This window comes from Eucyclogobius newberryi, unplaced genomic scaffold, assembly GCF_026437365.1.
Source record: "Eucyclogobius newberryi isolate DKJ021-1_F unplaced genomic scaffold, fEucNew1.0.hap1 SCAF_17, whole genome shotgun sequence".
Classification (NCBI taxonomy): Eukaryota; Metazoa; Chordata; class Actinopteri; order Gobiiformes; family Gobiidae; genus Eucyclogobius; species Eucyclogobius newberryi.
Genome location: NW_027315801.1, coordinates 10,024,261 through 10,052,248, shown reverse-complemented (window position 1 = coordinate 10,052,248; position 27,988 = coordinate 10,024,261). Strand labels below are relative to the sequence as shown.

Genomic DNA, 27,988 nt, shown 5'->3' with positions numbered 1-27,988 from the left:
AATAATAAAAACATCAAATCTTATTGTTCCATTTTCTCTGATTTGTTGTGGCTCTTAGTGAAGTGCCCACTCACAATGTGGAACTTTCAGTCCCTGAGCGCCCCCTGCTGCTCTAGTCTGCACCTGCAGTCTTCGGCTTCTGTCCAAGGTCCTGAATCGTTCTTTTTCTTTAAACTACTGTGGGATTGAGCACAACTTTGCGCTCATATACTTCTCTGCCTGATATAAAAGTGCTGTTTAAAGCTTTGAGACAGAGTCTGCATGCGGAGCGTTACCACCTTCCCCCTGTGAGATCTCCCTGTCATCCTTTTAACCGGCTCAGCTCGTTTAATCCCGCTGCCTGACCACCGCGGCTCCCGAAGCGGGTTGTTTTAATATTTCTTGTCGCTATGCTCCTGACGAGATAAGGAAACACGTTTTAACGGATATAACTTTGAAAGACATTTATTGCATTCAACTGGATTTCTGTTTTGCATGTTGGCTTTTAGCGAAGACATGTGGTCTGTCCACCCGCACTCCTCGTGGGGATGTGGAATAAGTGCCTGCTCGTGTCTTTAAAATGTCTCATTTTTAATATGTGAACGGGCAAATATTACAGCTCCCTCAAGTAGCTGATTATTTGTTTATTCAAGTTCACAACAATTTCACCAAACTGTGGACATGGATGGGGCAAAGAAAGGTAAGCACTTGTTTGTGCTTTCTGTAGAGGAGTTGAATTTTAATCAACAGACAATTTTATCGCACAAAGTTAACTGCTGGTGAAGTTTTTATTTATTTTGTACTGTCTCACCTATTTTTACTTGTTAACAGTTGCTGTATGCTTATTTAACAGGTGTTCCTGGGCCTGTACATGGGGATAGAGCTCAGTGCCCCTGTGCTGATAAAGAACTAGGTCACATCTGGTCTTATTGTATGAGACCTTCAGCACAGAATACCTGTCCTCAAGTAAACCACTGCTCAAATAATGATAATAACAATAATTATGATAATATTTATACATTTCATTTATAAGCATCTTTCTTTACACCCAAGGACACTTTACAAAGCATAGACAGAATAAAGCATTGTTAACACCAATATAATATGTTCAAAAGAGTAGGTTTAGTAAACCAAAAAGGTGGGACTTGAAAAGGTATAAATATGCCTAATAAAGCATCAGTGTGACCCATGACATTTTTTTTTATAGAACTTCACTGATCTCACAATGTACACATTTGCTTAATAAACAATAATATTGATAATGTGGAGTGGCCTCTTGTTTCTTGTTGCAGTGATTTGGGTCATCGCTACATTTCTACATGTCTGCATTTGTGCAGCTACATTATAGATATGTTATCTTTGCAGACCCTGTTGGAGGGGATGGAGGAAAGTCGGACACCCTGGGGTCCACTGGCTCGGCCCGAAAAAGAGCGGGTGGGGCCAAGAAGGCCATGCAGGCAAACAAGTCTGCTCTCCGGGCCCCCCGCGCTCTCTGCTGCCTCACCCTTAGCAACCCCATCCGCATGGCTGCCCTGGCCCTTGTGGAGTGGAAATATCCTTCTCTTCTCTGCACTAATGCACTAATCTTCATATATTTACGGCATTTGTCTTGTTGAAATGTGATATTAAGTTATAATGGCCTTAACTGTTATTTCCAAGCCCTTTGATATTTTCATTCTGCTTGCAATTTTTGCCAATTGTGTTGCTATGGGAATTACCAAACCTTACCCAGATGATGACTCCAATGTCACCAATCACAAACTGGTGAGAGGAACCATATATTTTGGCTGCTCAGACATATTACTGAGGGAGATTTCTTGAAGTACAATTCAGACAATGTAGTGGTTACAGGAAAAAGGTTTGACATCAGGGTTCGATGACTTTTACTGTTTGAAATGGTATTTGATCACAAACATTCAAACAAACTGTTCAATTCAAAATAAATTCTCTGCTAATCAAAAATTAAAATGCTTATGAATATTACATTTTAGAATATAGACACAATATTGACATTGTCCCATGGTGCAAAGGCCAAACTGCTGAGAGAAAGTTTAAGTTGATAAGGTTTCCGGAAACCCCCCTCAGGGTTAGATGGCTGTACAATCCCTTTATTGGATTTTGCAGAGAAGCTAAGCTGATAGTTGACCACACCCGTCTTGATGGAGACTTATTTCTTAATTATCCAATTTCTGTATTTGTATTTACCTCAATTGGCAATAGTCAGACATGCAGACCAAAGCAGGGATTTGAGCTGGAAGTAAAACGAGGTATAAGTGAGACGAATTATTACACTTAAGGAAGCAGAGTTGCTGAAAGGCTTAAGCCTGCGTTAGGCAGTGGGTTAAGAGGTCAGCGAGCCGAGCCCAGGCGCCACTCATGATTACACAGACAGAAAGCCCAACATGCACGTTATCTTCTCTTTCCAAACCTGACAGCATAGGAAATGTCATGCACTCACAAAAAACTTTGCACAATTCACCATGTGACTTTTCTCTCTGCTCAGGAACAAGTGGAGTATGTTTTCCTTGTCATCTTCACCATTGAGACCTTTACAAAAATTCTGGCCTACGGCTTAGTCATGCACCCCAGCGCCTACATCAGAAGCGGATGGAACTTACTGGATTTTGTTATAGTCATTGTTGGGTACAGTACATAAACTGCATCATACCGTCACTATTAAATGAGCAGTGCATCTGACGTCGGTTGAATATTTGACTTTGCGTGTCTTTTTTTCAGTCTGTTCAGTGTGATTGCGGAGGGGATGACGGACCATAAACCAGGAGAGGCACATCATGCTGCAGGGAAACCGGGCGGCCTGGATGTCAAAGCCCTCAGAGCTTTCAGAGTGTTGAGACCTCTTCGCCTTGTATCAGGAGTGCCTAGTATGTAACAGAGCCTCATTTGCTTTCTGAATATTAATACAGAAAATGATATAAGTGTAGACAGTTTAATGGCCTGGACAGTTTAATGGCCACTGTCAGAGAAAATAACTCATTCACTTTCAGCAGAATATATTGATGGATAATTTAGTCCTCAAAATGGATAACAATTATGCTTGAAATTGAAATGCTATTTGTGGTAAAATTGATCCCCACATTTTTACACGGCACTGGTCTCATACTGTATGTAATTTAGGGAAGGAATAGTTATGAAGAGAGAGTTCTGTGTGGATTAAAAATGTTGGTCGTTTTTTAAGTATAAGTTAAGGTGACGCTGGTTAGAAAAGTTGAAAGATACAAAGTTGTTAAATTACAGAATTTGTTGGTTACTGGCTGTGTCGTAGCTACAGTGTCTGGTCTATAAAGAGTCACCACAGAAAAAAAAGAGGAACACTGTGTGGACTTTTGCCAAACTGGTTTATTAAAACGTTCAAATGTCTCACCAGGTTTACAGATTGTGTTGAACTCCATCATGAAAGCCATGGTCCCTCTTCTTCACATTGGAATGCTGGTCATGTTCGTCATCATCATTTATGCCATCATTGGACTGGAGCTGTTCATTGGCAGAATGCATAAAACCTGCTTCTCCGCAACGTCTGGTGCGTATTCTACAGATTTACTGAAGTATTGACATTAATGTTTACTACTACAACTATGGTATTTAGGAGGATTGAAACTAAACCAAACAGATGGGACGAGTGGGGAAAATATCCAAGCTTTGATAAACAATATGAACTATAATCATAATTCAATGTATTTATTACAAAACGCCAGTCCACTAAGCAATAGAATTGATTGATATGATTGATATTTGATTTGCTAAATGTATCATTAGCCTTAATCTTGACTTCTACAAAAAATATTCTGCTTTCACACTGGTTTGATCCTGGTTTGAGAATGGTTTAAACCTACATACGGATCACATTTGGAATTAACTTGAAATTGGACAAATTTGACTGACTTTGCACTATTTGGGATGTTTATTTTGGAGTTTGGGTGTCTTAGTTTTATCTGGATGTCCTTTATTGTGATTTTTGTCTGCTATGTTCTCTCTGGTCTTGTTCTTGTTTCTTGGGTTTGTTGTTAAGTGTTTTTTTTTTTAAAAAGCAAACCGCTACTAAAATACCTATAAATATAGAAATGAAAACGTTCAAATAAAGATTTAAGTGAGCTAAAAAGTTGTCTAGACTTGATTTGATCCTGTTCTAGTCCTGGGTTTAGTCCAGATTTAAGCTGCGTTCACACTTCAGATTTTAGTCCTGATGTGGACTTAGTTTGATCCTGTTCTAGTCTTTGTTCAGTTCTGATCTAGTTCATGTTTAGTTATGGGTTCAGTCCTGGTTTAATCACAATTTGGAAGTATTGGAAGTAAGTGTGAACGCACCCTTAGTTCCAGGTTTATGCCCAGTTTAGGCCCAATCCTAATGTGTGTGTGACGTGTGCGAGTATGTACTGTACTCTACTGTACTGACTAAAGCGACACGAGGTCCTGATGTTATACCTTTTGTTTGACAGGTCTTTTTATAGAAGATGATCCCTCCCCGTGTGCGTTTGCTGGGAGTGGGCGCTTCTGTGATGGCAATGCCACAGAATGCAGGGGTAAATGGGAGGGTCCCAACGGTGGCATCACAAACTTTGACAATATCTTCTTTGCTATGCTGACGGTCTTTCAGTGTATCACCATGGAGGGCTGGACGGATGTTCTCTACTGGGTATTGCCAGCAATTCTGTCACACTCTGCTCCACAGCACAATGACAGCGTGGTAATAGGATGAAAAAGCACATTTGTCATGCTACTTTACCTAATGATTATATGATAACCCAGTATTTCTTATGTAATAATATAAACGTGGCTCTGTACAATACATTTATTCCTAATTTTCCCAGTTACAATGCAATGACAATCCAATTACCATGCTATTACTGGGCTGTAAAGTCAAGATTGAGTTTTTTTTCCCCATAACTAATGTGTGTTCCTTTGTAGATGAATGATGCCATTGGCCAAGAGATACCATGGATTTACTTTGTTTCCCTGGTCATCTTTGGCTCATTTTTCATTATCAATCTTGTTTTGGGAGTGTTGAGCGGGTGCGTAATTCTTTATTCTGTAGCGTAACATTTGCGTTTGCGGTAATGATAATGTTCCGTACATTTCATTTTAAATTGGTTCATTTCCAGAGAGTTCTCCAAAGAAAGAGAAAAAGCTGTGGCTCGTGGTGAGTTGCAAAAAGCTCAAGAAAGTAAACAAATGGAGGAAGACATGGTGGGCTACATGGATTGGCTCATAGAAGCAGAGGATGTGGACGAAGAAGGGAATAAACGTAAGCCATACAGCTGCATCTATCTATTTAATTATCAATCTATCATGCTATCATCTATCCATCTATCCATCTATCATTTATCCATCTATCATCTGTCCATCTATCATCTGTCCATCTATCCATCTACCGGTATCATTTATCCATCTATCATCTGTCCATCTATAACGTTTTTTTTTTTTTATTCTCGCTTTTTGTATTACCGCTTTTAAGTTACTGATCATTTTGCCTTATACTTTCCCAGTTTAACCTAATTTGAGTCTGCCCATTATTAAGTTTTACATCATTACTTGTTCTATCTCATAGGTGCTGCAATTGCTAAGAAAAAGATGATGAAGAAGTTTGGCTGGTACAAACACAGTGAGGACGGTGGAGGTATGTATCATAGATATTTGGAGCACTTTATTAAATGAGTACTTTTTATAGCCTGTTCTTGTCTCTCTTTCTTGCAGAGTCTGACTCCGATGATGATATCGCTTACCTCGATGACGACAACGGCTTCTGTGCTTCACTCATGTAAAAGCACTTTACAATATTTCATTTTTTATTATGTTGGAACAAAATGTGAACACTGCTTATTTTTTGTCTCCAAAGGGCAAAGATGATGGCCAATAGCTTCTGGTAAGATGATTCTTACTATGTAAAAAAAATTGTCAATAAAATAGAAACAAGAAGTGAATTTTATTTTAGTTCAGTTTATTTGTGATCTGTTGATGTATTTTCTCAATCATTTCAATCATTTACTTTATGTTTCCTATGCAGTGACCAGTTGTGTCAGCTGAACCACACCATGAGGAAGAACTGTCGCGTGGCAGTGAAGACCACTAACTTCTACTGGCTGGTGCTGCTGCTGGTGTTCCTCAACACAGTGGCCAGTGCCTCGGAGCATTACGGACAGCCCAATTGGCTCACGGAGATGCAAGGTTAGAGTCTGTAATTGAATTATGAACATTTGACTTCAAGATGTTTATGTTTTTTGTGTAAGATCCCACATAAACTGTAGTTTTTACTGGTTCAGTCTCACCTCTCATTGTATCCTTGGGTCGAATGAAAGAAGCTGGTGGTTACAGATATTGACAAAAATGGAAATCTCTGTACCGGTATTATTTTTGAGTATCTCAAAAACAATGTTCAGAAGATATTTTAGAAATCCACCATAAATGTGCTAAAATATCTATTTGTGTTGAGGTTTAAAGAAACCATATGTAAGGTTTTCATTTAAACTTGACAAGATAAACATGTTGAAATCAAATATAGCTTTTGCTGGTAACAATTTGAATGCTAATTTATTCTGAGTGACATAAACTTTGGACATGATTTCGACATTGTATATGTTCTTATTTGTTGTTTTCGAGACCATTCTCCAATCAGAAAGCCTCACAAGTCTCTCATTTGTGTTGCCAGTTCCTACACCTAAATCCAATCCATAACCTACTAAAGCTCAGCACCTGCAGTCAGAGCTAGTGCAGGTCAAGGCTCAGGTTCAGCTGTGTGTTGTGCTTTAGAACAGTAAGAGCGCAGGCTACACAACGTTCTTTCAAGACAGGTTCTTTCATTACAGAGACTGGTTCCATTTCAGTTCTATTTGCAGTAGAGATTAAAAATAAATAAATATCTATTTAATTATTATTTTTTTCCAATGATATACTGAGGTAAAACAATTAGCACATCTTCAAAACAATATATGATCAATAATTTGATATATTGGCCACTTCTCCCACTAAAGAATGAATGAATAATGCACACATTTTTCTTTGTGTCTGGAAAGGTGCTACTTGAGACTATGTTGTTGTTAAATGTTATTATCATTACAACTTTTACACTATTCAATTTCCTCCAAAAGTGACAAATATTTTCCTTCTTTCATCTAGAGCGAGCCAACAAGGTCCTGCTGCTGCTCTTCACGTTGGAGATGCTGATGAAGATGTATGCCTTCGGACTGCAGATCTACTTCATGGCACTGTTCAACCGGTTCGACTGCTTTGTGGTGTGCGGAGGAATCCTCGAGCTCCTCCTTGTCGAGTCCGAAGTTATTCCTCCCATCGGCATTGCAGTGCTGCGCTGCATCCGTCTCCTCAGGATTTTTAAAATGACACGGTAATTACTCACAGGTTTCAGAGGAGAACGGATAGGAAAAACACTGTGATATGATGGAGCTAACACAAATGTACACTTAAAGAATTTGGGGATTTTCTTTTTGATAATATTATGGAAGTTCAGTACAATCTATAGCTGTTTTTTAAAAATTGGTTTTATTAATACAGCTATTTCTAGGCCATCGTCAGAAGTCATGAAACAAACTCTCTTTTTTAATCTTTTATGAATGGATTCTTTTTTGATTATATTGTTTTAGTACACTATAATTAATTCAAATGGACTGCCCTTTTGCCCCTTCTATAGTTATTGAAGCCTTGTCAATCATTTTTGTATTCTCTTTTCTTTTTCTTTATATGTTTCTTTTCTTTAATTCTTTCATCTCAAGGCACTGGGCCGCGCTGTCAGACTTGGTCAATTCTTTGCTGAACTCCATGAAAGCCATCTGCTCCCTTCTGCTGCTGCTCTTCCTCTTCCTCATCATCTTTTCTTTGCTGGGCATGCAGTTGTTCGGCGGCAAATTCAATTTCGATGAAACGCAGATGAAGAGGAGCACCTTTGACTCCTTCCCTCAGGCCCTGCTCACTTGTTTCCAGGTTACAACAGTTTATATAAATCCTTATCATTGGTGGACAACAAATAAGATATAAGATAATATATAGAAATTATTGTTTTGCAGGTATACAACATATCATAGTTTTACAGTCCATTCCACTTTTGTGTAATACTTAATAGACATTTACCCACATTTTAGCACATATCTAATGGACTGCAAAAGTATTATCTGATTGTTGTTTTCAGGGGAATTCATAAAACCATCAATATTACCCACCCCTGCTCTTTATTATGCTTCAGCCAGTAAAAGTGCACCTTCGTTTTCATCAGATCTTGACGGGAGAAGACTGGAACGCCGTCATGTACGACGGCATCATGGCGTACGGGGGTCCGATCTTCCCCAACATGGTGGTGTGCATTTACTTTGTCATCCTCTTCGTCTGTGGCAACTGTATCCTTCCATCAACCTACCTGCAACTAAGATTGTAAAACATTTTTGTATTTGTTTAATGCCAGAATTGACACTAAAACCACTTCTGAAACTATACTCATTTGAAGTATCCAATGTGAAGAAAAAATGTTGTTCTAATTTGTATCAGAGCTAGTGTAAGACCACACATTTGAATTACTTTTGTTTGTCAAATTGCCCTGTCCTATTATATTATTTTGTTCAAAGCTCAATGGCCTAATATTTTTCAAGGTTTTCAAAACAACTTTATACTTAAAATAGAGAGTGTTTGTATGTGTAAAACTATTTTGGATTGACCCAGGACACAGCAGCGATGCAGCAGGGTCTGGAGAGTAGAATGAGACAAAAACATTATTTTATATTCAATTATGTTTGAGACTATTAATTTGAACTTTTAATTTTGTCATGCAATTTGATAAAAACCTGCTTTGCCTTTCCAGAGGTATACACTTCTTAACTTCTTTTACCAGACATCTTGCTGAATGTGTTCTTGGCTATCGCTGTAGACAACTTGGCAGGCGGCGGTGGAAAGACTAAAGTTGAGTAAGTGGATTTATACCTGCTTTACTGCAGAATTTATGAATATGGAGGGTTGTAAAATGCTGTTGTTGTTTTCACAGAGAGAAAAAAGACGAGGAGGAAGAGTGGGATGAAGATGACGAGAAAGAAGGAGAAGACACAGGGGTAAGAATTATTTGTTACTGTATTATTGGATGTTCTTTTATAAAAGGCATATGTAGAATTCCTACTACTATTACTACAACAATATAAGTATGACAATAATAAACAGTAATCATATTTCATACAAAGCCATGTCTTTATAGAGTTTTTAGATGCATGTGTCGTGTTAGAAATATAAAAAGTCAGATTGTGTGCTAGAAAACAACGGCCCGAGGCTCTAGCTTTAGATTTTTGCTTTTATTTTATTTTGTGACCACTATTTAAATGCGTAGGTCATGTGACCCACATCATCAGACAACACAAGAACACAAATAAAATGAAAACATAGCACACAGGAATAATATACTAAGCTGTTACAAACTAACTTAAGCCTATAGTTTACGAACCATTTTGGCATAAAACACCACATGAGGCACATTTTTAACATACTATACACACTGTAACATTATAAACTATAGTGCAAAATAGCACACATTTTCAAAATGCAAAAAGACCCTGAAAAGTATTGCCCCATAAACGTACAAGTGTTTTACAAAAAGGTGAAAAGTAAATTTCCTCTTTGAGGCCAGGTCAGCAGGTGGCTTTGAGTTTGTGTATGCCCTTTGGTCAGCTGGTATGCCCTTTGGTCAGCTGGTATGCCCTTTGGTCAGCTGGTATGCCGTGGATAAGCTCTAAGCTTGGGCTACCATGTCCGGCTTGTGGGCAATGTTTGGTCATAGGATAGTCTGAAAATTGCTTTAGAATTGCTTAAATACAATACAAAATAGTTTTTTCATTATTATTAGGATCTTTATGATCTTCTCTATGACTTTCTACTCAGAATGAAGAAGATGACTGGCAGGACGAGGAGCTGAGGGCCATAGAGGGCCTTGAAGGTGAAGTGTACTTTGTCGACTGATTTGCTGATGGTATTGTCTGTATGATTGCTTACTCCGTTTCTCTCTTTTTTCTTTACTCTCAGGAGTTGCTCCAATGAAACAAGAGTTCTCAGGACCAAAAGAGAAGATCGTACCGATCCCTGATGGAAGTTCCTTTTTCATTTTAGGAAAGAAAAACTGGTAATGTTTGGATCTGGACATAATCATGACGTACTCATTCGGAATATATTTATTTAAATGTTCCTATTATTTGTTTTCCCGTGCTCAGTTTGCGTGTTGCCTGCCATAGCTTCATTCATCATCCGTACTTCACAAACTTCATCCTCGTCTTCATCATCCTCAGTAGCATCTCTCTGGCTGCTGAGGACCCCATCAAATCTCACTCATTCAGAAACATTGTAAGAGTTCAAATCATTCTTCAGTTCATGTCATACTGTCTGTCCAATGGCTGTTTCTCTCCTCCTAATTGCACATATTTTTGCATGTTTTCAGGTACTCGGATACGCCGACTACGTGTTCACATCCGTTTTCACAGTTGAGATTGTCTTAAAGGTAAAACATTGTTAAAAGAAGATATATTTTCTAGTATTTAGTCACTTTTTTGGTTCAGTTACTCAGTTAACCTAAGATATAAATTGATCATTATTTTATATTTTGTTAACGGTAAATCTCAATATTGATACATATCGACTCAATATTCTGTATGTCCATTTTGGCTTCTGTTTCAAAACCACAGAAATCATAACAGTTGCCTTTAAAGAGTGTTTGTCTGGTTAACTGTTGTGTGGTTTCATGTTTCTGGTTGTGTCTTTGTGCAGGTGTTGGTGTACGGGGCCTTTTTGCACGAGGGCTCTTTCTGTAGAAATGCCTTTAACCTCCTGGATTTGCTGGTCGTCAGTGTCTCGCTCACTTCTTTCTTTCTACAGTGAGTTAGCTCAATTAACTATTTATTTTCACAATATACTGTATATATGTATATACGTGTATATATATATATATATATATATATATATATATATATATTTAAATGCTATGTTTTGTTTCGTTCAGCTCAAGTGCCATTTCCGTGGTGAAGATTCTGCGAGTGCTGCGAGTGCTCAGGCCTCTGCGCGCCATCAACAGAGCCAAAGGATTAAAGGTGGATATGATGGAGCTTTCTATGTTTTACTAATATTGTGACATTATCTAATCTTGATACATTCATTCAAAAGTTACATTTACCCTCTAATCAATAAGTGGAGAAGAACTTATAACTTACTTGTACTTCCACTTAATTACCACGACCACTTCTGTCACGCCCATGTAAAGTAAAGGCTTTTAAACCCATCATCTTACTTTAATAATACAAATTATTTAGGATATTACTTATTAATAGTAACTACTTAAAAATTAAAAGAGCCTAGTCCATATTCAGTGTAGTGTGTTGATTTTGTAGAACATTGGTTACATGGTCCATAATCCAAATGACCTGGTTCAATATTTGTGCAATTTTATTTAGATATTTCTGAAATCAATCAATGAATCTCCAAATGTTTAACCTTGTGTCTTTTTGTCTTTTTGTCTTTTTGTAGAACGTGGTGCAGTGCGTGTTTGTGGCCATCCGAACCATTGGAAACATCCTGATCGTTACCACTCTGCTCCAGTTCATGTTCGCTTGTATCGGAGTACAGCTTTTCAAAGTACGCTTTTAACTGAGACCTTTGTATTGAGGGCTTGACAAGGATTTTCCTACTAATTGCCATAAAAGTGTAAACCAACATGGCAATATTATAATATTTAAGGCTGCACTGTGTAACCTTTCCTCTTCTTCGTTTTAATTACAGCTGCAGAGCAAACCGCATTCCTAGTTTTTGAATAGTAATAAAGCTCCTTATCTAGTGAAAGCCAACGGTATTATAATACATAATTAACATCTACAAGCATTTAGAAAGTTGGTTCATTTGAACATCAAGCTCATAATCAGAAGCGATTATAATCTGTCCATATGTTTGTGTTTCCCAGGGCAGGTTTTACAGCTGCACAGATGAAGCCAAACACACACCCGACGAATGCAAGTCAGTCCCTACGTTTTTATTTGGTATTTTCTCTTTATAATTGCTCGCTTTTTACTGACACAGTTTGGGCTGATTTCAGGGGAACATTTGTGGTGTACAAAGATGGAGATATGGCCCACCCCATGGTCAAAGAGCGAATCTGGGAAAATAGTGACTTTAACTTTGACAATGTGCTCATGGGCATGCTGGCTTTGTTCACAGTCTCCACCTTTGAAGGCTGGCCTCTGTGAGTAGCAACCGCTGACACCATCTATAAACCAATTCAACAAATACTTAAACCACTCATTTACTTGTTTTTTGTGAAATTAATGTCACATCATACACACACACAAATTATTGAAATCATTTGTGTAATAGCAAATCTGTTGAAAAAAACAAACACTATTTTTTCTCTCTTGTTAATAATTTCTAAAGGTTTTTGGTTCACACGTTTACTTAAAATCCAATATTAGTTGCGTGCAATTCATTTAATTTAGTTTATAGTTTGTTCTTTGGTCAAAATTCTTAAAGTAATCCTGGCTGTGAGTTTACATAAATGCCATTATACGTACAGATACACAAATACAAACATAATGTACATAAATAAATCATCTTTCCATGCAATTCAATCAAACATAATTCAACATCTTTGACCAAATGTGTGGGCGATAATATTTTAGCCAGTTTCTGACTTCTCTGCTTTAAATTGAATCGAGTGCTTTGTTTCTTGTTGTTCAAAGGCTGCTGTACCGAGCCATCGACGCCAACGCCATAAACCGCGGCCCCATCTACAACTACAGAGTGGAAATCTCCATCTTCTTCGTCATCTACATCATCATCATCGCCTTCTTCATGATGAACATCTTTGTGGGTTTTGTCATCATCACGTTTCGAGAGCAAGGAGAGGCTGAATTTAAAAACTGTGAACTCAACAAAAATCAGGTCAGCTTTTTTCAAACATTGCTGCAATTTATAAACTCAACATTAGCAAGAATTTTATTTGTTTGGGGATTTTATGTGTGTTTTTTGTTTATTTACAAATGGCAAAGCAACTAAACTGAACTAATTATACAACATTTGGTTTATGTGATTTCAAAGCTAAATTATCTGCCAATGGAATGGATGTTTTTTTATCCAATATCTTATGTACAATCTGCTTTTGCCCAAACGTTTTAAAACCGAGTACCAAATACTTGGCCCTCCAAGTACCACCAGATCTAAACCAGGTCTTAAACTACTATTCTAGGTTTAAACAATGACTAAACGGTTCTAAAATAGGACCACTCAATTGCTTTACCAGTTCGAACCAAGGACTATTCCAAAAGAGGATATTTGCGTATTTTGCGTACTATAATTGGAGAAATACTGCTGACATTAAAGTGCACATGATGACAAGGTTTTATGATTTTCTAGCTTTGACTTTATTTAGTGTATTTATACCTGTTGTAAAGATAAATGATAGTTTTACACCAATCAAGCCGCATTTTGTGTAGAAAAGTAGACAATTTTTAACAAAATTACGTCACTCCAGGAACACACAGTCAGATTATGCATAATTTACACCACAAAAACTACTTTTCTTTTGACCATCTAAACGTTGATTGAACTAGATAAAGGTGCTTTCATATATTTTTATTTGTCGAATAAAAAAACCTGTGACATTAGATGGACTTCGGCCCTGTGGTGCTGGGTCATTTCCGGAAGTAAAATTATAAACCTAATAAATGAGCAATTCTGGAATAAAATTTGTATAATTTTAAGCTACATTCAAATTATATTTATCTTAACTGCATCTTAGTTCAACGAGTAGTTCGACCTGTCATAGGCACTTTAAAACCAGTGAGAATTGGTCTAATAATTAAAGAAACACATACATGCAAACTGCTCAAATTATGCATGCCAGCCTTTTGTCATTTTGTCAATGAATTGGTCAATAATGGCGATTTAGTTGACCTACATTTTTATTGGTCGACTGATTATTTTTTATTTAGAACAGAAAGAAAAAAGTATGGAGTGCGCTAATGGAGGATTTGGACCTGAATCATGAGTTTAATGCACTATTTCTGCCCAGTTTTGGTATAAATAGTTGCTTTTTGTTTTGTGAGTGCAGTTTGAATCGAACAAAAATGTCTTCATTTCGACTACAGCTCAAATCAAAACGCTCATTCTGAATTATGATGTATTTGTTGGTTTTTTCACTGACAAATGGTGTGTTTTGTCTTGTAATTCATTTACCGGTAATACTCTTTAATACTCTTGCTTTTACCCCACTCAGCGCCAGTGTGTCTACTACGCTCTCAAAGCCCAGCCGATAAAAATCTACATCCCCAAGAATCCATCACAGCTCAAATTTTGGAAAATTATCAACTCCAGCCAGTTTGAATACATCATGTTTGTCCTGATTCTTGGGAACACGTTGACCCTGGCTATTCAGGTACAGACTTCACATCCAAACGGAGGCAAAATATTCATTTACGCCACTTTTAAAATGATCATTTGTTGTTTTTTTCAGCACTATGAGCAGTCCAAACTCTTCACTTCTGTCATGGATATCCTCAACATGATCTTCACCGTGGTCTTCACATTCGAAATGATCATCAAGTTAATGGCACTACGGGCTCATGTGAGGCTCCGTTTTACCCTCATAACACTAAGACATGTTGTTTTTGGTAATATTGTGTTGATTTCTGTGTGTATAGCATTATTTCATCGATCCCTGGAATTCTTTTGACGCTTTGATTGTCGTGGGGAGCGTGTTGGATATCGCCGTGTCTGAGTTTAGTGTAAGTCGAATTATACGCATAAGTCAAATTGTACATTGCTTATTTTGAATGCACTTTTGACTAATTTCTCTTGGGTACAGGGAGGAGGTGGGCATGGAGAGGTAAGCACGACGCTCTTCTAAATGTAAATCATTTCTTTATCTATAATCATACGGCTTTAACGTCGTTTGTTCTCATCCTGAAGGGCAAAGGTGAAAGTGGCAAAGTGTCCATCACGTTTTTTCGTTTATTCCGAGTCTTGCGTTTGGTGAAGCTGCTCAGTAAAGGAGAGGGCATCCGAACTCTTCTCTGGACGTTTGTCAAGTCTCTACAGGTGATTTTGACGTCAACAAACAAAACACATCACAACGCGACAGTTTGTAACTCATGTTCTTGTCCTGTTTAGGCTCTGCCCTATGTTGGTCTGCTTATTGCCATGATTTTTTTCATCTACGCTGTTATCGGCATGCAGGTACATGGGTTCTCTATTATGTGCAGTACTTTTCTCCTGGGTTTTTGGACTCATTGTTCTTCTTGTAGACCTTTGGAAAAGTGGCCATCGATGAAGAAACTGAAATCAACCGAAACTGTAACTTCCAAACTTTCTTCATGGCTGTTCTGGTGCTTTTCAGGTGAGTGTAGGTGCTCGATATATATTATATAATGTCTTCAGTGCATTATTTGTATGTACTGTCCACATTTAATGGATTTGTTATAGAATTGTTTTTTGGGTGGTCTACCCCTGTGACTGGGTGACAGGTGAGACTTTATGGCAGCTGAAAACTTCTTCACTCTGTCTTATTTCAACCACAACAATTCAGATCCAATTGTTAACTTTATTGATCACGAGAGAAGGAAGTGATTCAAAGGCTGTGTTACAAAATATCACCACTCAACTTTAATAATCAATCAAATCCTTCTGTACATTCTTGTTAAGTACAAGCTTGTACAGTTTGGTGTGTTTAGGTGCTTCCTGATGAGGAGGTCCTGATACTTGGCTGTCAGTGACGCTCCAGTGGGACGATTTTAAAACTGATAAACAAATTCTCTTACATATTGAATGTTCTGCTCTGTCGAATCTTCTGATGAAAAGGTGTGATTGCAGGTGTGCGACGGGAGAGCAGTGGCAGGAGATCATGTTGGCAGCGTTGCCCGGGAGACGCTGTGACCCAGAGTCTGACTATGAACCTGGAGAAGAGTATTCGTGTGGCAGCAACCTGTCGTACATCTACTTCATCAGCTTCTTCATGCTCTGCGCTTACCTGGTGAGGGCCCGTGTCCTCACGTATGTAATGTACTGAGTGGTCACGAGGGCCCGTGTCCTCACGTATGTAATGTACTGAGTGGTCACGAGGGCCCGTGTCCTCACGTATGTAATGTACTGAGTGGTCACGAGGGCCCGTGTCCACACGTATGTAATGTACTGAGTGGTCACTAGGGCCCGTGTCCTCACGTATGTAATGTACTGAGTGGTCACGAGGGCCCGTGTCCTCACGTATGTAATGTACTGAGTGGTCACGAGGGCCCGTGTCCACACGTATGTAATGTACTGAGTGGTCACTAGGGCCCGTGTCCTCACGTATGTAATGTACTGAGTGGTCACGAGGGCCCGTGTCCACACGTATGTAATGTACTGAGGGGTCACGAGGGCCCGTGTCCTCACGTAGTAATGTACTGAGTGGTCACGAGGGCCCGTGTCCACACGTATGTAATGTACTGAGTGGTCACGAGGGCCCGTGTCCTCTCGTATGTAATGTACTGAGGGGTCACGAGGGCCCGTGTCCACACGTATGTAATGTACTGAGTGTTCACGAGGGCCCGTGTCCACACTTATTTAATGTACTGAGTGTTCAGACTCAGCAAGGGCCCGTGTCCACATGTATGTAATGTGCTGAGTGTTCACGAGGGCCCGTGTCCACACGTATGTAATGTACTGAGTGTTCATGAGGGCCCGTGTCCACACTTATGTAATGTACTGAGTGTTCATGAGGGCCCGTGTCCACACGTATGTAATGTACTTAGGGGTCACGAGGGCCCGTGTCCACACGTATGTAATGTACTGAGTGTTCACGAGGGCCCGTGTCCACACGTATGTAATGTACTGAGTGTTCACGAGGGCCCGTGTCCACACGTATGTAATGTACTGAGTGTTCACGAGGGCCCGTGTCCACACGTATGTAATGTACTGAGTGTTCACGAGGGCCCGTGTCCACACGTATGTAATGTACTGAGTGTTCACGAGGGCCCGTGTCCACACGTATGTAATGTACTGAGAGGTCACGAGGGCCCGTGTCCACACGTATGTAATGTACTGAGGGGTCACGAGGGCCCGTGTCCACACGTATGTAATGTACTGAGAGGTCACGAGGGCCCGTGTCCACACGTATGTAATGTACTGAGGGGTCACGAGGGCCGGTGTCCATACCTATGTAATGTACTGAGGGGTCACGTCAAATTACGTCATCTGCAAACTAAATCTAAAGGATTATTAGATATGTTTGATGCAAATGTTTGGGCTTCATAAAGTCAGTATATTTTTGGGGTTCAGAGTGTTCACCTGTGAATAAAATGAAATGAAAGGCTTTAAATATTAAAAATAATGACTATGGTAAACTTCAGGCAATCAAGCATTAATATTATTATTACAGGATCCTTTCCTTCAGCACAACTCATAGTCTGGTAACGATTTAAGTTTGTGAGATTTATGACAAACAATGTTGATATTCTTCCTGGAGTTCAGAGCCATCCGTTAAGATGCACTTACGGTATTAAAACAATACTAGAGTGACTTTAAGCCTTTATTGAGGTCAATCATCTCACAAATTGAACAACAAAATGAACTGCTGTCCACCATATGTTTTATAAGAGAAAAACCTTCAATTTGTCAACGCCGTCAGTTCAGTCAGATTCACCTCTGACAGAGTTAACATCACATATAAAATATACAGGCCTATGGAATGCTGTGATGTGATCTGAAACCTCGAAATAGCCCTCCAGTGTATTGACTTTGGAACAAATGAATTCCTGTTCATGAAGTGTACTCCTGCAGTACAGACCAGACCGGACACAGAAGCTGGATAACAGCATTACACATTACAGCTGAAGCGGTTGTAGCAGTTTAAATGTGTGTTCTGCCCTCTCATATTTCCACTTCAGTGTAAAAGCCTGTTCTAGGAAGCTCAAAGAAATTCATTTTAGGAAATATAAGAACAACATGCTCTTATATTAGACGGATTATGGGCAAAGTTCCTTCATTTATTCCACCCTTTACAAGAGATAGATCTTCAACAGTCTCACATTTAAAAGTTAAGAGTGTGTTGAAAGTCATGCAGGTTGCCAGGTTACAAACGCCTGAAAAGCAGTGACACATGTGTCCGCAACATCTGGCTCGCTCACTCTTCAGACGTCTCACATTCTCCTTCTGTGGGGGTCTTCCACTTGTGAGGTCGAAAACAGAGTGTGTTTAGACCTGTGTGGTAAATGTATTCAGTAGTGGTAATATCGTGACTTATACTTAGAGCAGAGGCAATGTTTGGTCACTTAAGTAGCTTACGCAGACTTTAGGAACAGGGATATTTACAGGGAAGTTTACAGAGAGAACAGAGATGTCATTTAGATTAAGGTTAGGAAAATGTTTAAGGTTAATGCAAATAAAACACACTGTACACTAGAGGGGGAGATATACAAAAAAATATATACAATTTGATCTGGAGATGTGCAAAATTAGATTATTGAATATGTTTATCTATAATTAAAACAATTAAATAAACAAAAAATAAATGAACAGAAAGTGTCATTGTGTAATTTTCCAAACAACAAAAAGCGCCTTTATTGTTAATTTTATGAGCCGTTATGAACCTGAATCAAGACATTTACAGGTAGATTTGAACTAATTTCTTGTCTTGAACATTATGTATTTTTAAACTTTGACTAATTAACGCCTCTGTTCTCCGGTTTCCAGATTATTAATTTGTTCATTGCTGTCATTATGGATAACTTTGAGTACCTGACCCGAGACTGGACTGTACTCGGCACGCACCACCTGGACGAGTTCAAAAGGATTTGGTCCGACTATGATCCGGAGGCCACGTAAGACATTTGTCCATTTGAGAATGTGGAATCTGAGTTTTTATTCCTTTTATCAGTCAGTTTCTCACAGATTTCTGCTCAGTGACTCATTGATATTATTGTTTATTTTTAAATGACTTTTTGAAGTAAATGTAATAATAATCTTTTTTTCTTACATTATAGTGACATTTATAGATTTATGATTTCACAAGACGCAAAAAGTATAATTTGTAGTAAAAAATATACTGTTTTTAGACAATATAGAAAATAGATACGAAAGCCTTTTTTATTAATGGGAAACACTGAAACAATTTTTATAAGAAATCAAAAGGAATTTCAGTCGTTGTTGAACCTTATCAATGACGATGTTAACACATTTTTAATTATTTTGTTAATGTCTCATGTATCAATGTCGACTGTTAATATTCACTAGCAAGGACCACGCCACAACAATGAAATACGAAAGAATGTTTATTGATAAGTCATGATGGGTCGATGAGATCAATGAGAGATCGATGAGAGAGATCGATGAGAGAGATCGATGAGAGAGATCGATGAGAGAGATCGATGAGGGAGCTCGATGAGGGAGATCGATGAGAGAGATCGATGAGAGAGATCGATGAGAGAGATCGATGAGAGAGATCGATGAGGGAGATCGATGAGAGAGATCGATGAGAGAGATCGATGAGGGAGCTCGATGAGGGAGATCGATGAGAGAGATCGATGAGAGAGATCGATGAGGGAGCTCGATGAGGGAGCTCGACGAGAGAGATCGATGAGAGGGATCGATGAGGGAGCTCGATGAGAGAGCTCGATGAGATGAGAGAGATCTGAGAGATCGATGAGAGAGATCTATGAGATGAGAGATCGATGAGAGAGATTGATGAGATGAGAGAGATCGATGAGATGAGAGAGATCGATGAGATGAGAGAGATCGATGAGAGAGATCAATGAGATTGCTGGGTAGAGACTCAGGATGGGGGCTCTGTCTCGGGTAATCAGCCCAGCCGATTCAGAACCCACCCCCTCCATGGATGGTTATGTGTTAAGGTGACGATGATAGAGACATGGGGTGGGAGGGTGGGGTCGAGAGAGCAGAGACGACAAGAGATGCTGGGATTGGCCTCTGCATATATAGGCCTTCTGGGTAATAAGAGGCGTGGTTAAAGAGTGGAGGTGTGGTTGCTGGGGAAGTAAGAGGTTGAGGCCTGGTCCTGCTCCCGAATCTAAGTTAGCGATTACATCTCCAACTACACTAATTGTTATGTATAATTTTACTACTGAAATAAAATTGTGTTCACTCGCTGGCAAACTACACTGCTTTTCCCTCTACATTTTAACAGCGTTTTCAAATCATTTTCTCCAATAACTTTGATATTCATAGGTTGTTCTTGTCTTTGCAGGGGTCGTATCAAACACATAGAACTGGTAACAATGCTGCGCAGGATTCAGCCGCCTCTGGGTTTTGGAAAAATGTGTCCACATCGTGTTTGCTGCAGGGTAAGTCACATTTTACATTTGACTTTTTCAATAGGTAAGATGTGGGTCTATGAAGCATTGCTCTGTTGCAGTGAACAATATGGTCCTTTACTTTTACTTTACTTTAAATGTATGTATATTATTTTACAGAGGCTGGTCGCTATGAATGTCCCTCTTCATCCTGATGGCACAGTCACCTTTAGCGCCACTTTGTTTGCTCTGGTTCGAACATCACTGAAGATAAAGACTGAAGGTTTGATTTAGAAACCAAAACCTAATGCACAAATAAATCCCTCTTTAACACTTTCTGTAAATCTTTTCAATGAATGTGTTCCCTTTGCCTTTCTCAGGAGCCATCGACCAGCAAAATGAGGAGCTGAAGCTTATCATTAAGAAGCTCTGGAAACGAACTAAGCCTAAACTCATAGATGAAGTTATTCCCCCCCCTAGAGGTGCATGTGGATACAACACAATAAAGAGACTGGTTCTTGGTGTAATGCAATGCACTCTAAATAAACGTGTGCTTCATGTTTTATTTTTCTTCTCTTTTCAGGGGATGAAGTGACCTGTGGGAAGTTTTATGCCAGCTTCTTGATTCAGGACTACTTCAAAAAATTCAGAAAGAGAAAGGAACGGGAAAGGAAGTCAAAGAGGAAGGACAAAGCCGCTGCTTTACAGGTGTAGTTTAAAAATATTAATACATACTTTTTTTTTTTAAACTTTGTTGTATTTTCAGATGTAGGATCAGTATTTCAATTATATATAATGTTAATGTTCAAAGGGAGACTATAAAAGGATTTGATGGAAGAATATGCCTTAAAACTGCATACATGGTTTGTTGTATATACAGTTTATACAGTATGTCTTAATTACTAGGCCTATCCACATGGAACAAAGACTGGCCCAAAGTTTGAGTTTTTTTGTTGTTGAGTATTTTCAGTTGAAATGACTTCCAACTTTAAAATCAACAAGTTTGTGAATCCATTCAACATTTGTGAAATGTTGTGGCAAATTCTACAAAACGAATGCAAGTTTTTCAACCCTGGGAGCTGCTTTTGCAATAGACTTTTCTCCTGTATTTTTTATTTCATTTTTATTATTATTATAGAAAAAGTTTTAAATAAATGAACAAAAGAAACACTTCAGCATGTTGAGATCGTCTGAAACCCTGCTCTTCTCTTCTTCACAGCTAGGACTTCGCTCCCTGCAGGACCTGGCCCCAGAGATGCGTTTGGCGATGGCCTGTGACCTGGAGGACGAGGAGGGACTGGACGGAGACGACGTGTTCGCCAGTGGAGCCACCACACCTGCCTCCACGCCACTGCCGCCCATCGAGACCCTGGTGGAGCAGACGACAGTGTTTATGGAGCCTGAATACAATCCGGCCAATGGGAACGCAGTGACAGACCATGTGATCACAGAGCAGGTGACCGGTCTCCATGACGCTGAGAAGCCTGGATCAGAGCTGGCAGGAACCTGCGTCGTCACTGTACAACCCGTCAAGTCTGAACCGCTGCCCATCACCAGGTACGTCTAACTATTAACAAGGCATGAATAAGCACTAGTTATTTGTTTATAAGCGCTTATAAGGCATTTACAACTATTTATCACTTGGTTATTCAAAATAGTGTTATAAGCAACTTATGAATGCTCCTATAACATTTTTGTAATGGTTTGTTAATGCCCACGTCTTTTTGTAATTTGTAATAAACATCTAACAAACTAAAGGTATCATAAACTATCTACAAATTGTAGTAAATGCCTTATAAGGGCATTTACAAATAACTAGTGCTTATTAATGTCTTGTAAATACTTTATACTAAGAACCTTATTTTAACTTTGAACATGCTTTACTGACTGCTCGAGAAAAGTTATTTTGAGAATGATATTATTTGAGAATGAACAGACTTGAGGTTCTCAAACTTTTTCCAGTAAGTACCACCTCATACTGTTTTCAGCTTTTGAGGAATTACCAGGGTCAGACTAGAAATTGACCTTGGTTAAATCGAGTTAAGTGGACGAGAATAGATCTAAAGATAGGCTAACTAAAATGGGAACTAAATATCTATTTAGTTTTTATCTACTTTTAAAAAAGTAATGTGTCGTATGATTATTATCCATCCATTTTCTACCGCTTGTTCCCTTTCGGGGTCTCGGGTGACTGGAGCCTATCCCAGTGACTTCGGGCCTTGGGCGGGGTACACCCTGGACAGTGGCCAACTCGTCACAGATGATTACATGATTATTATTATTATTGATATTAGAGTGAAAGCTACATCCAGTTTCCTATACAAATAATAAATAATTCTGTCTCATTATAATAAAACACAAGGGCCTTGTAGTTTTTAGACTTTAATAAATGTTCTGAAATGTATGTGATTGTTCTAGTTTAGCACTTAGAATTTCAGTCATCTCTCCGGGATTAATACTGTCATATGAGACAAGTTTAAATGTGCATTGATGATCTCAAAATCCACACAGGATGACAGAGTTGCCTCCTCCACCTCCACCGCCTGTTGAAACAGTGGTAGCTATGGCGATTGTGGAGGAACCGGCCCCACAACAGCCACCAGCCGCCGCAGCGGTGCAGGAACCGGTGCAGGAACCGGTGCAGGTGCAGGAACCGGTGCAGGAACCGGTGCAGGTGCAGGAACCGGTGCAGGAACCGGTGCAGGAACCGGTGCAGGTGCAGGAACCGGTTCATCACATTGAGTTTGATGCAGCAAGTCAAGCTTCTGACAGGTAAAAAACACTGATGTGGTGACAACGTCTTATTCGATTTGTATCAGTGATTTATTTATTTAGATTTTAATGATTTCTATGGGAAAATAGCAAAAATGAGAAGACAGGATCTGAGTTAGCTGAAGATATGTTAGTGAATCATGAGTTTAAACTGTCCTTTTTACATATAAATACACGTTTTCCCAGCACTATTCTGTATAAAAAAATGTTTTTGCATGAACTACGGTGCAGTTGTGGTCTTGTGATTTCAGTTTGGATCAGATTTTTTTGCCATGCCTCCTTTTTATTCAACTATTTGATCGGCAGGACAAGTCTTTAGTCGACTAAGAATTTCTTTAAGCAACTACAGCTCAAATATGAAGACATTTTATACGATGTTTCTTGAACTATTTATTTCCATTGATGTTCCCGACTCAAACAATTTTGGTTTCTTCAAATGTTGGTTTAGAGATTTTGTTTTTGGTTGTCATGCCAGTTATCCAATCAGAAAGCTGCATGAACTCCTGGCTTTGAGTCTGAAAGTTGAAGATATTGAAGTTAAAGTCATCCCAGTTCAATTTGTGAACTTGTGCATGCTAAAATCCTACACTTGACTTGCCTTGCTACTAGGTTTATGAATAAATATAAACACATAATAGATTTCAACCATTCATTTATTTAATCCCCCCTGTATATTTATTTACCCTCTCTGTGTGTGTTAGGTGCGGATATCCTGAGGCCGTGTCCCCTGCTCCGACGGAGACCGGATTCCAGCACCAGAGTCTGGACCGGGCGAGCAGCATAGGAGAAATACCCTACAAGCCGTCTAACCCCAACGGCTTCATCGGCAACGGATTCAACGGCGCCAGCATGAGCGTAGAAAGTGCCGCTCCGAGTCCCAGTCCTTATCCCAGTCCTTATCCCAACGGGTACAATACCAATGGATACAACGGTAATGACTATTCGGACTACAATGAAACCGGCAGTTACGTGAGCGTCAATGGAAACGGCAGTACTCTGAGTAACGAGCAGGGCACCAACGGTTACTCTGGGAACGGATACGCCAACGATCAGAACGGCAGCGCGCAGTTTGTGAGGAGACGACTGCTGCCTGCCATACCAAAAGGTAACGCTGTCTCCTAGGACGACGTTTAGAAAGCAATTAACTCTACTCCGGGTCCAGTAGAGTTCCTGACTTTTGTACTGGACTGGCATTTAGGATGGTCACGAAATACCCAAATACTAATCAATACCAAAAGTAGTATCAAAACAGAAAATAAATGACATAAATGAGACAAGATTGTACCTGTCCTGAATAGTGACTGTAATTGTCTTGATACATTTCTGAATCATTAAGATTTAAATGGTGAAAGTACAGAAACTACTGAAGGCAAAAGAGATGGAGATGAATTTGTTTCTCCTCCTGGAAGAGTTTTCGTGGGTCAAACGCAGGGATTGTGCAAAATGTATTATTTTTTTCAGCCAATAACGATAAACATTATTTGTGTTGCTCTTGTGGCACATAACCGATATTTGCCGATATCGACATTACGTTTTTAAAAGGCAAATGTGTGAAACGTTATTGTAAAGTTCATAAATTAACTTTGAAAAAAGGTATTTATGTGGGATATAAAATAATTAGTTTCATAATTGTGTAAACATTCAGTCGTGTTTTCAGCCCAATTGCTCTTTTCTGTACATTTTCACTCATTAGTCTGTTTAAAAAGACAATGGAAGGACTGAAGGGGCTCATTTCACCCTCCAGGACAGTGCTGTTTAACCTTCACTTGTTGTTAAGGCATTCAAAACTGTTGAATACAGACTTTTAGACGATGGAGTAATATTTCATGAATCATCTTTTACGCTTCCTTCCACGTTCAACACTTCTGATCATTTATATTACACTGCAGTTTTACGGGAAGTTGCTACTGAAAGTCATAAGAGTTGCGTAAATTGTTTAGAATTTCTTTGTAAACCAAATTACTTGGTTGTTACAGAGTAATTAAATTACTCTGAATCATTTTTTATCATTTTTGCTGATCAATGTGTTTGTTCATAAAAAATAGTTCTTGCTGTAGTTTCTCATTCTTTGCCCTTTGCCCTAGTGTCATTTAGTCGCTGGTTTTGATGTATTTACTTATGAAGCAAAGATTATGTGACTACTTTTCTTCCAGTGGATAAAAAATGGTACCTGATGAAGGTCAGGGTCAGAAATGGTCTCTTTTAGAGCAAGAGTTGATGGGGTTGTCTAATGTAGTCCAGATTTAATACTGGTCCCTATTTTGGCATTTTTTGGTTTAACACCGCAGAATTACACCAGTACCATTAACATTAAAGACACTACTATTAGTTTGGGTTGGACATTACGTTGTATTGTAGTATTGTAAAGTGTTTTTAATTATCATTGTGGCATCGAGTGTCAAACCTTTTCCATAGTATCATTTTGACAATATTGGTATTTTTATTGTGGACTTAAACATTTGATTGAAACATTACACTTACATGACGCTTTGTAGACCTTAATTCTTATTATATTATTATAATTTTTTTACAGGCCCATCAAAAAAAATAAAAATAATATAGTGTACTTAAAAAAAAAACACAGACATTAAATGATGATGTGTGATGTTTGAATGTTTGCTCTGTTTTAGCTGTCTTTTTGTTACTTTTTGTCATAGGTCGCAAGCCTGCCTTTAACTTCCAGTGTCTGCGGCCTCAGAGCAGTGTAGACGAGCTCCCTTCACCTATAACAAACCCCTCTCCTTCCAGATCTCGCCTACAGGTAAACTCTTGAACACACTCGTTATTTTGTACATGTAGTATATGGTATAAGTTTCGGACTTCCAGTTAAGTTAAGTTCTTGAACATTTCTTGACTGATTTAGGCCTGATTTCAGAACTGGAATGGTCCTAAATAGATCTGGTTTATTCTTATTATACGTCCTGTTTTAGTACATTTAATACACACGGATAACTAATATTATTATTTATATTATTTCCTACAAGTAGAGCAAAACTATTGAGATTCACTGTGCTATGTATGTATGTCCTTTTACTTGGGATAAGCAATTTGTAAGTCAAGATTTTTTTAAGTTGTATTGATCCATCACAATTTTCATTTTGAGTTGTTTCTAATTCAATAACAAATAAATATAGCTCTCAATAATAATAAAACTTGTTGTCAATTTTAGACAAGCACAAACAAATCAAATGTGTTGCTCCAAAATCTGAACATAAAACAACATGCTTTTTACTGACAAAGCCCAGGCTGATATTTAACGATTTGAAACTACTGCTGTCGATTCGATTAAAATGGCTGCGTACTAAAAAAGCATTTCCCCTTCTTTATGTAAGGTTCAACACAGCCTTGACTCTCGGCGAAGCAGCGTCTCCTCCCTGTCCTCCGCTTCTTGGGCGAACACGACTGTAGCTGGTGCCACTCCCGTCCCGTCGCACATGGGCCCGTCAGGTCGCAGGGGCAAACTGCTCTACACCCCCATGCTCCTGGTGGACGAGGCCACGGGCAAGTCCCAGCCTCTGTGGAGCAGCGGGTCGGCCAGTCTCCCGCCCAGGAGCACCCCGGGGTGGTATCCCAGTCAGACACGCACCTTCACCAGCTCCAGGTTGCCCCCTGTCAGCCATAGTTATATAGACAAAGGCAGCGCAGACAGCCTGGTGGAGTCGGTGAGTCAAAGTTTTTGTTAGACATTTTAGTATGATTGTTGCTGAATTTAAATTAATGTGGGGAATTCATGCAATTAACAATATAAATGATACGCTCCTAGACAGGGATGGGAAGTACACAGTTACATTTACTCAGTTACATTGAATAATCAAGTAACTTTTTCAAGAAAAAGCTCTTCACACTGTAGTTTTCAGACACCATGCTTTTACTTCTACTAGAATATATTTTGCAGTGTAACAGTCGGCTATTGTTTTTAACTTTAGTACAATTTTGGTTCCTCTTTCCACTATAAGTACATCTTTAGAGTAACTCTTCTCTAATTACTATTGCTTGAGTAGTAGTTTCCTTAAATCTTTGTGAATCTTATTTGGGTAATTTCCAGGAGCAGTGCTTTGTACTTCTACTTGAGTATCATTATTTTGAAGTAACAGTATTTACTTTACTATCTGACTTGAGTTAAATATTTGACTACTCTACCCACCTCTGCTCCTAGATTGTAAAATGGCAGAAGAGTAAAAAGTACTTGACAACACTTCTATAATAAAATGTTTACAACTAATCTCAGTCTTTTCACCATTAAAACGGCACCAAAGTGTATTATTAGAAACAAGTCAGTCTGGACCCTCATTTGTCCAGGAGTGATGCTTCAAAGGTCGTCATCTGGACAATGTTTTAGAAATAAAGACGTTTTAACTTGCATCCAAAACCTTTTATACAACGTGCGTTTACTCCATTATACATGTTTTTTTTTTTATTGCTCAACGGATTGTTTATGTTTCTTTTCTGTTTTAAAATGTATAAGTCTCTTTGTTCTTGTCGTCGAACAGATTTTGATCTCCGAGGGTCTTGGCATCTACGCTCGGGACCCCAAATTTATAAACTTTGCGAAGCGAGAGATCGCAGAGGCGTGTCACATGAATCTGAACGAGATGGAGAGCGCCGCGACGGACCTGATCGCCCGAGGAGCCAGTCGGTCAGTGTCCCGCTTTGAGGAGGAACTGGCCGATGAAATTAACTGTGTGATTTCTTACTGAAGTCGACAACAGAGTATGACAACTGAAAGAACAGACTCGACACAAGAGGACCAGACCAGAGTGTCAAACTTAAATAATTTGTTATGGGTTTTGGTAAGTATCTGGAGGATTTACCTTATGAATGCCAAAAACAGAGTGCAGCAATTTATTTTCCATATTCTACTTGAATTTGTGTGTTTTTTACCTACATATTGTTAGGTATCTCTATGGTGATAATAAGTAGAGATTTTGAATTTTAATAAACGTTTATGAACTTCGGATACAGATGATTCACTTTTGAAATAATTTATCATT

At 38.8% G+C, this 27,988-nt stretch overlaps 1 protein-coding gene across 1 annotated transcript; it reads left to right on the top strand.

The window, feature by feature from the left end:
- The first annotated feature begins 8 nt into the window (after window positions 1–8).
- Window positions 9–27,953, top strand: LOC140362574 (voltage-dependent L-type calcium channel subunit alpha-1D-like). The gene is made up of 47 exons (XM_072448657.1): window positions 9–679; window positions 1,345–1,529; window positions 1,636–1,743; window positions 2,483–2,622; window positions 2,716–2,861; window positions 3,365–3,517; window positions 4,434–4,630; window positions 4,903–5,006; window positions 5,097–5,239; window positions 5,543–5,611; window positions 5,689–5,752; window positions 5,831–5,857; window positions 5,999–6,159; window positions 7,108–7,333; window positions 7,719–7,926; window positions 8,216–8,336; window positions 8,825–8,897; window positions 8,975–9,038; window positions 9,856–9,910; window positions 9,997–10,093; window positions 10,182–10,311; window positions 10,406–10,465; window positions 10,732–10,838; window positions 10,964–11,051; window positions 11,485–11,592; window positions 11,915–11,967; window positions 12,047–12,193; window positions 12,687–12,888; window positions 14,222–14,380; window positions 14,459–14,569; window positions 14,646–14,729; window positions 14,810–14,830; window positions 14,914–15,042; window positions 15,115–15,180; window positions 15,249–15,340; window positions 15,814–15,973; window positions 18,670–18,797; window positions 20,180–20,276; window positions 20,406–20,508; window positions 20,606–20,707; window positions 20,809–20,933; window positions 21,445–21,782; window positions 22,737–22,997; window positions 23,699–24,102; window positions 25,655–25,758; window positions 26,330–26,659; window positions 27,488–27,953. Exons 1-47 carry the CDS (start codon window positions 661–663, stop codon window positions 27,692–27,694), a joined length of 6,276 nt encoding a protein of 2,091 aa, XP_072304758.1. The 5' UTR covers window positions 9–660; the 3' UTR covers window positions 27,695–27,953.
- Window positions 27,954–27,988: the final 35 nt, after the last annotated feature.

Excerpts from the sequence above, each read along its gene's own strand:
- LOC140362574 (XM_072448657.1), top strand. Across the intron at positions 8,898-8,974 it reads GGTGGAAAGACTAAAGTTGA|AGAGAAAAAAGACGAGGAGG; the intron begins GTAAGTGGATTT and ends TTGTTTTCACAG. Across the intron at positions 9,039-9,855 it reads AAGAAGGAGAAGACACAGGG|AATGAAGAAGATGACTGGCA; the intron begins GTAAGAATTATT and ends CTTTCTACTCAG.